At 39.6% G+C, this 9655-nt stretch overlaps 1 protein-coding gene across 1 annotated transcript in view; it reads left to right on the forward strand.

The window, feature by feature from the left end:
- The window catches only part of LOC116075151 (olfactory receptor 5V1-like), a 44869-nt gene extending 44715 nt beyond the window's left edge, over positions 1 to 154 (forward strand). The window contains exon 3 of the mRNA XM_031348164.1: positions 32 to 154. Coding sequence (XP_031204024.1) covers positions 32 to 88 — 57 coding nt within the window. The 3' untranslated portion in view covers positions 89 to 154. The remainder of the gene's footprint in view (positions 1 to 31) is intronic.
- The last annotated feature ends 9501 nt before the right edge of the window (positions 155 to 9655 follow it).

Genomic DNA, 9655 nt, shown 5'->3' on the forward strand with positions numbered 1-9655 from the left:
TTATGCACTGAGGAATAAGGACATCAAAGAGGCTGTGAAAGCCATAGGGAGAAAGTGGCAGCCACCAGTTTTCTCTTCCAGTATGTAACCTTGCTTGCCTGTAACCAACAATCTTACATTAGAAAGTTAACTTTTTCACCATTCCATTGTTGCTAGTTATATTTTACTTAACATCTGTTTGTGATACTTGGAAACAGAATGAAGGGATGGCATACTGAACACTATGTGTACATATCTGAGCCTTTGTTAGTCTCCAATGGAGTTATTTATTTTACTTCTGTCCTTTTTATTTGTCTTCTCCATTTTGAAATCTTCATCTAAAGATGGTTCATCTCTTATACTGTATTTGCTTGATTGTCTTCATGGTTTACTACTTGCCCTGAAAGACTGCCCTCTGAGCCAAGCACCTGCCATCCTGTGACATTCAACTGTACCCCTTTACAAAATATCCTCCCATATGGAATTGTTTATTGTTTACACCCTCCCATGGAGGAATGCAAGGGGCACAAGACCCTACTTGAGTATCCAGGTGCTCCCTGCCATGTGGTATGCATCATTTTTTCAGTGAGGGGTTAGAGTGTATAGGCTTGAAGACTAGGGGAGGAGTCTCCATCCATGGGGCCATGGTAATATATTAGTCAGCATTCTCTATAGTCACAGAACATATGGATTATGTCTATATTTATAAGGTAATTTATTGTAATGGTTTGTAGCCTGTAGTTCAACTAACCCAACAATGGACAGCTGCGAATGGGAAGTCCAAAAGCCTAGTAGTTGCTCAGTCCTCGAAGCTAGCTCTTTCGCCTGGTATGCTGGATAAGCTGGAATCCAGAAGAGGTAGGTTCCAACAGATGTGCTGGCAAGTAAATGCAAGCAGGCAAGGAAGAGTGAACCTTCCTTCTATCAATGCCCTCATGAAGGCCTCCAGAAGAAGGTGTAGCCTAGATTAAAGGCATGTACCATGTTGCCTGTATCTGAAACTTGCTTTGTTCCCGACTGACATTTAGCTTAGAGGCCTGCTTGCCTCAGTCTCCTGGGATTAAAGGCATTTACAAATTTGTTTGAGCCTAAACTTTTCATGGCTAGTATACCTGAAGATCTCTATGTCAAGATCCAGTTTAGAAGCCTGAATATTCCAGCCTCAAGATCTGGTATGTCCTCCATTTCTGGATTGTAGTTCATTCCAGATGTCTTCAAGTTGATGAGCAGGAATAGCTATCACAGAGTACCTCATTCTTGCTAGGTAATGCCTTTCAGATGCAGCCTATTGGAGGAGTAACATCCACACTCTTATAAGTTATTCTTCACTCATGATCTGTAAGCTCAATAAATGATCCCAGAGTGAACTTTGGCAGAATTGTGTCTTGGTTTGCTAACCCTTTGGGACATTAGAAGAAAGTGGAGACATTACATCTCCCCTCACAAGGAATTTTTGCAACAGTACTATATTTCCTATGAGTAAAAGAAATGAGAGACCTGTGAGATGACCCAGAAGGGAAAGGCACTTGCTGTCAAGCCTGATGACCTGCATTTGATCCAAGGGTCCCTCGTGGCAACCTGTAATTTTGTTTTCTGGTGTTCATTCACACAATGTGGCATGTATGTGAATACACACACATTGCTGGAAAGACAGGAAGGTATTTGAGTTCATATTTATAGCTCTATTAAAAGATGGAATATCCTAATAGAAATTTTTGGGTTCATATAGTGTACTGTCTGGTTTTATGTGTCAGCTTGACACAGACTGGAGTTATCACAGAGAAAGGAGCTTCAGTTGGGGAAGTGCCTCCACGAGGTCCATCTGTGGGGCATTTTCTCTATTAGTGATCAATGGGAGAGGGCCCCTTGTGGGTGGTGCCATTTCTGGGCTGGTAGTCTTGGGTTTTATAGAGAGCAGGCTGAGCAAGCCAGGGGAAGCATGCCAGCAAGGATCATCCCTCTATGGCCTCTGCATCAGCTCCTGCTTCCTGACCTGCTTGAGTTCCAGTCCTGATTTCCTCTGGTGATGAACAGCAGTGTGGAAGTAAGCTGAATAAACCCTTTCCTCCCCAACTTGCTTCTCAGACATGATGTTTGTGCAGAAATAGAAACCCTGACTAAGACACATAGCTATGTTATAGAGTATCTTAAGTTCATAGCAGCCTTATTTATAATAGCCAGAACCTGGAAACAACCCAGATGTCCCTCAACAGAGGAGTGGATACAGAAATTGTGGTACATCTACACAATGGAGTACTACTCAGCTATTAAAAACAATAAATTTATGAAATTCTTAGGGAAATGGATGGATCTGGAGAATATCATCCTAAGTGAGGTAACCCAATCACAAAAGAACAAACACGGTATGCATTCTCTGATAAGTGGTTATTAGCCCAGAAGTTTGGAATACAGGAAGAACAACCCACAAACCACAAGAAACTCAAGAAGAAGGAAGACCAAAAGGTGGACATTTAATTTCTTCTTAAAAGGGGGAACCAAATACCCACGGAAGGAGTTGCAGAGATTAACTATGGAGCAGAGACTGAAGGAAGGACAAGCCAGCCTAAGTATAGCTATCTCCTGAGAGGCTCTGACAGAACCTGACTAATACAGATGTAGAGGCTCACAGCCATCCATTGAACTGAGTACATGGTCCCCAATGAAGGACATAGAGAAAGGACCTATGGAGCTGAGGGGTTGGCAGCCCCTTTAGGACGGACAACAATATGAACTAACTAGTAACCTCAGAGCTCCCAGGGTCTCAACCACCAACCAAGGACTGCACATGGTGGTGTCACTGTCCAGCAGCAACGTTAAAACAGTGGGTTACCTGGAAATATGGAGTTAGAAAGAAGAGCAACAGCAAGAGAGAGTTAGGGATAGGATAGAGTGGCCACAGATATATCTACCCACGAGGAAGGTACCTTAAAACATTAGACAGTAGCCTTTTGATATTCAGTCATCTTGAACCTTTTAATGCCCTCTTTTGTTCCCCCAACAGGTATAATACCTGGGGCAAAACCACTCCCCCCAAATACGCCAGCATGTCAGTCAAATCAGCGACTTCCTTGTTTCTCTGTGGAGGTGGAGCTTTCGAATGTAACTGGAACCAGATTGAAGGCATGGCAAATAGCAGGAGATGGACAGAGAGGTGTAGCTATCAGAGGCAGGTCTCAAACTAGGAGGTTTACATGGTGGGTCTGATTGTTCCGGCAGCGCGTGTATAGTAGAGGATTGTAAATTTGATCATCAATAGGAGGAGAAGACCTCGGCCCTGTGAAGGTTCTGTGCCCCAGTGTAGGGGAATGCCAGGGCCAATAAGTGGGAGAGGGTGGGGTGACAGGCATGGGGAGGGGGGATGCAACAAGGGTTTGTTCTTGTTAGTTTTGTTTGTTTCTTTGTTTGTTTTTTGGAGGGGGAACTGTAAATAAAGAAAATATCTAATAAAAAAGGAAACATTTTTCTAAAAATGTAGAACACCATGATATAAAACATATAGAAAATGAAGTAGAATTTTTGAGAGGGAATAACATTTTAGTTATGTAATGAGTGATCAAAAAAGTATGTATATGTATTTAATTGCTGTTTTTATATTTTATTATCAAGCAAGGAAGAGCTACAGACCATTTTTCTCGTGAACATACTTACAAAATACTTGTGATCTAAATTCAAGATCATATCAAAATTATACAGTGTCCAAATTGGTTTTATCGGCAGAGACAATGTTGGTTCAGCATATGCAGATATTAGTTGGGAGGCTCTAGAGGAAACAAACTATAATAGAACACACACACACACACACACACACACACACACACACACACGTGCACAATGTGGCTAAATTGTTCAATGATTCCAGTCTTTTGTCTAAAAGTCTCAGCACTCAGTTGTTGTTCAGTCTATAAGGTTGGGTGCCTCAGTAGTTAGAGTAGTCAAATAATGGCTGTCTCACACTGAGTGGACAGGTTCCCAAGGAAGGGTTTCCCAACAGTCCTGGAGTTGAAATTTAGAAGGGTCGTGGAGATCCACTAGTCCCCTGTCCACGTTGGGAACCTGGAATACCTGTCCTGATACCAGCAGAGAAATCAGCAGCAAGCAGGTAAATTAACCCAGCAGTGAAAGGGAAAGCCAAGTGGGTAGAGGGCAAACCGTCTTCCTTCTTCTGTGCCTCCTTTTAGTCTAGGCTGCCACCAGAAGATGTCAACATTTGGAGTGGACCTTCCCATGCCAATTAAGACAATCAAGACAATTCCACAATTGAGGATCCCTGCTGAGATGATTCAAAATTGTGGCAAGTTGGCCTTTACAACCAACAATTACCATGTGCAAATCAAGCCCGTAGTATACAGTATCAATAGACTTAATGGCAAAAAAATTCATGTAATTTACATGAGATATAGAAAAAGCATTCCCCAATGTACAACAGCTTCATGAAAAAAATGTTTTGAAGAAAATAGGGATAGACAGAACATACCTCAAAACAATAAAGACCGTACATATGACAAACAAATAGACATTGTACTAGATATAGAGAATTGAGATCACCATCTCTATCATCTGTAACAAGACAAAGATGACAACCCCTTCTACTTTTATTGAATACAACAATCAAAGTTTTAGTTTGAACAATAAGAGTACAAAGTAGATAAAAATTAAAAGTAAGAAATTAGCTTTGCCTATTTGCAAATGACATGATTTCATACTTAAAGTACCCCACAGAGTCACCAGAAAAAATTAGATATGATAAACAGTTTTAATGAAATTACCTGATTCATAATCAATACATAGAATCAATAGTTTTATTTATACCAATAACAAACTTGGTGAGAAAATATTAAGAAAGATATCTTAATTACAATAGCTTAAAAATAGTATAGCTAGGGAAAAACATAACCAAGGAAGGAGATAGCATCTAACAAGGAAAGATTTAAGGCACTATAAAAAGAAATTGAAGAAGACATTAGATGATGGCATGGTCTTCCATGCTGAGAGGCTGGCATAAATAATATTATGCAAATGACTATACTACCAAAAGCAATTAACAGGATCAATGCAATTCTTTTATTTTGTGGGACAATTTGAGGAAGTATGTTGTTAGCTCTTATGATCTCATAGAATCCAGTAGTGACTTCACTTTGTTTCAGGCATCGAGATGGATCTCATTATGTGACCTAAGCTGGTCTCTTTCTCTACCTTGCAGCATTTTTTCTTGCCTCTGCCTACATGGTGTGGGGTTTTCAGGTGTGTGCCATCACATCCAGCTCTGTATGTCCTATATCAACTTGTGTTGAATTCTGAAATAACGACATTTCAGTATTTGGTTCTCATTCATGTCCCTTTTGATATACTTTTATTAATTCTTTATATTTAGTTGACTTTTTTATTTCTTCAGATCAACTTTGGTTTGAATTCTACTTTGTCGGTTATCAGAATGGCTGCATCTTCTTGGCTTCCATTTGCCTGATAAGTTGGTTCTCATTCTTTACCTCTTCTCTGTGGGATATTTTACAGTGATAACAATTTCTTAGAGAGCTGGATTTTATTTCTTAATGTAGTCACCTACTCTGCATCTTGTAATGGGAGAGCCAAGGCAAACTACAGTTAGAGTTATTATTAGAGATGTTTGCTAATTCCTTTAATTTTGCTGGTAGTTTTTTTTTGTAATTGGTTGCATTATTTTCCATTCTTTTAATTCTTTATTTGCATTAGGAGTTTGCTGGTTTATTGTGCTGGACACAATGGGCATTTTACCTCCCCTTTGCTTATCCACTTCTCTCATAAAATATGTGAATAAAGTTAACTGAGGAGGTAGACAAAGAAAGCTTTAAGATGCTGAATAAAAGAAATTTGAGAAGATGGTAGATGAAGGAAAGACTTTTCCTGATGAGAAATGGGCAGAAATAATATCACTCTGTGTACAGGGGAGATAGAAGAGGGAGAGGGGAGGGGCTATGCTTTGTTCAGCTCTGTTCTAATGGAAGTATAGCTCTATACTTTGAATCTGTAGCTTCTGCTCCTTGAGTACTGTTCCCAATTAAACCCATGCTACTGCTACCATGAAATTGGATGGGCTTGGACACCAAACAACAAAACAACAACAATAAGCCATGCATAAATGAAGAAAATTAATGAGATTTGAATCATAATACCTGTTATGTTTTATAAAAAGATAGGGAAGGAGTGAATATGTTTGGTGGAGGCGTGGTTAGGTGTTAGGGGGAGTGGATGCCTCTGTGGGCCTATGCTGAGGCATCCCTTCCCCCTGAGGGACCAGTCACACAGTTTAGCATAGAATAGAGTTTATAATATAGTATAGAATAGATAGTATAGTATAGAATAGAGTTTATAATATAGTATAGAATAGACAGTATAGTATAGAATAAAGTTTATAATGTAGTATAGAATAGACAGTATAGTATAGAATAGAGTTTATTCAGGGCATAGAGAGAGGAGTTCAGAGAGAGAGAGAGAGAGAGTAGAGGAGTAGAGGCCAGCCATAAACACGTGGAGAGATAGGAGGAGCAGGAGCAAGATGAGAGAGCAAAAGCAAGAGAGCAAGAGAGAGAGGCAGGGGGCAAGAAGCCCCTTTTATAGTGAGTCAGGCATACCTAGTTGTGGCCAGGTAACTGCAGGACAGAGACTGGACTAAATGACAACAGTACCTTTTTCCCTTGGTGTTCAGCCTGAGAGCCTTTGAACATGTAACATCAGCTCCCTTTTGGGTCTCCTGCTTATTGCTCTGTGGGTTTGAACTTGAGAATCTCCATAATCAAGTGAGCCAATATCCTAAAATACCCACTGCCTCACATGCACACTCATTTGTACCCTGGTTCTGTTTCTTTAAGGAAACCATTGCAGGTACACATTTTGGCTTCTGACTTTCTGCTTTAAAGTATAAGAATTGCTTTTCAGGCTCTTTGACTCAGAGTTAGAGGTCTCTTTCCAGAGTTTTTCTCTCACTCTGCTGTGGAGCTAGCTGTGATGTTACTGTCATTCTGATTGTGTTAGTTCTTGGTCTGAGAGAGGATGGAAACCTCTGGTGGTTCTCTAAACTCTTGTGGTTTTCCTCGATCTGGCTGCTCATATACACTTTCCTGCTGGGGTTCAGCCTTGACACAGGATCTGAGTTCTCAATGGGAAGCCGGGATATCTGGAAGGCGCATAATAAATATTCACAGACTACTTTTTGGGGTACAAGCTGACAGGCAATTTTTCAAGGCTTAAAGTTTTTCTCTTCTCTTCTCTTCTCTTCTCTTCTCTTCTCTTCTCTCCTTCTCTTCTCTTCTCTTCTCTTCTCTTCTCTTCTCTTCTCTTCTCTTCTCTTCTCTTCTCTTCTCTCCTCTTCTCTCCTCTTCTCTCTCTCTCTCATTCACTTGCAGCTTGAGGCTGCACACACTCTGCATTCTCCTGCACAGTCTGCTTTTCTCTTATGTGCTTTTATTTTCTTAAACTCACAGACTCATACACACCTCTGTGCATTCTCCTTTCATTTACACACACAGTTTCCATACACACCTCACATTCTCTCTTCACTCACCCTTTATATTCTCTCTTCACTCAGTCTTCACATTCTCTCTTCATACTCTCTACATTCACCTCACATTCTTCTCATATTCACCTCTTGCCTTTTTCGTGCCCCAGCCTTTTTTTTTTAAAGATTTATTTATTTATTTTATATATATGAGTGAGTACACTATTGTTCTCTTCAGACATACCAGAAGAGGGCATTGAATCCCATTACAGATGGTTGTGAGCCACCATGTGGTTGCTAGGAATTGAACTCAGGACCTCTGGAAGAGCAGTCAATGCTCTTAACCGCTGAGCCATCTCTCCAGCCCCATCCCCCATCTTTTATTGATACTACAAAAGCAGGTAGAAAAAAAGACATTGTATAATCATTGCCAAATCAAATTCAAAAGAATAACCACAGTCCACAAAGAATCAGCCAAAGTTTCAAGCTTTTCCTATTCCCAGGCCTGTAGCCAAAATAATAATTGCAAACTTACCATTATTTAAACTTTAACTTTTGACTTATTATACTTCAGAGTTTAGAGCTCCTAGGTCAGCTACTTGCATTTCCCATGACGCTCTAATGATAAATGACATGGACAAAGCTGCCAGGCAGTGGCCAGAAAGAATCAAATTAACCCTTAACTCAGTAGTTCTAGTAGCTTTCTGCTTCTGCACATTGCACATAATGACTCTCCTAAGAGTCCCAGTATTTTGACTTAGTTTCACTAGTATATAATTTTATGTATTGTATACTTTCTTATCCAGAAACCACTCTCAAATGTTGTACAAAACTTATTTCATAACTTCAATAGTTTTTTTTTCCTTTCTTGGGGTTCCAATGTTGGCTCTAATTCATTTTTTAAATAGTTTCTTCTAACTTTCTTTGCAAGTCGATCATTAATCTGGAACTGCCATTGTGCAGTTATTACATTGTTTCCAAGATGAGAACACACAACATGCACCTGGGCTATTAGGACTATGCTGTACTATGCTCCATGCCTCAGTTTTTAATTGTATAAGAATACTTACTTCAAGGAACATCTAGTTTCACAGAACTCACCAGAACAAAAGGAGAAAGAAGTAGGAAGTTCAGATATAATAGAATAATTATGCACACCAAGACCAACTGAAAAGCAGTCATGCACAAATGAAATCTACACAGCCGTTGTCCAGGGCTAAGGTTAGGAGAAATGGGAACAACTGTTTTTTTTTTTACAAAGAGCTGTTGCAGGCTACTGAGATGTCTCTATCCCAGCCTACTGCATGCAGTCCCTTATTTCAGAAGGCAGGTCCTATGGAGGGATGTGTCTCCTGCTTCTTCTCAGGGTTCCAGACGCCATCCTTTTTACAAGGAGCTGCTGAGATGTCTCCATCCCAGCCTACTGCAAGCAGTCCCTGTCATTGTATGCTGTCCCCAGAACTTTCCAACTTGCTCAAGTATGTTCCTTAGGTTGCTCAGGCTTTATGCCGGTGTACTGTGGAATAGTCAGACTAAATGTAATTGTGTTACCAGTAATTGGAGCCTGTGTTTCTATGTTTTAAAACTTTAAATGAAATAAAATAGCCAGCGGTTTCTCTTCCCAGATGTAGTTTCCTATCCTGTTTTAGATCTCTATGGACACAGAAGGGATTGAGATCACTGGCCACATAAACAGGTATGAAAATAGGCATAGGTTACACTACTTTGATTAGACTGACAGATGGAAGACATGGGTTTTCAGTCAGATAAAATATGACTAAATATCAGCCCAATTTCTGTAATGGCTTCCTTTTTGTAAAATGAATTAATTTAAAAGGAAAATAAAGACTATAAGTACTTTTAAAAATAATTAAAAATAATTTTAAAAACAACACATGGTTATTGTGTTAGCTAACTAATGGCAACTGCTTCTAGAAGGTTTATTGTTTGCGACTCTACTTAATATGGTTAGCTCATATTACAACCCATTTAACATTCATAGCAGCAGGGAGTTTCTGCAACAGTTATCATTACTGACAAACAGCTGAATTCCAGAATTGCTACCCAGGCCTTTGGTCACACTCCTAATGAGTGGGGAGACATTGTCCACATGCACACAATTGTATTAAAAAAATCTATAGTTTTAGTATTTATACTACTTTATATTGAAAGTTATAAACATAGATTATTAGCTTTTTTTTTTTT

Source organism: Mastomys coucha, unplaced genomic scaffold (assembly GCF_008632895.1).
Source record: "Mastomys coucha isolate ucsf_1 unplaced genomic scaffold, UCSF_Mcou_1 pScaffold3, whole genome shotgun sequence".
In the NCBI taxonomy this organism is placed as follows: Eukaryota; Metazoa; Chordata; class Mammalia; order Rodentia; family Muridae; genus Mastomys; species Mastomys coucha.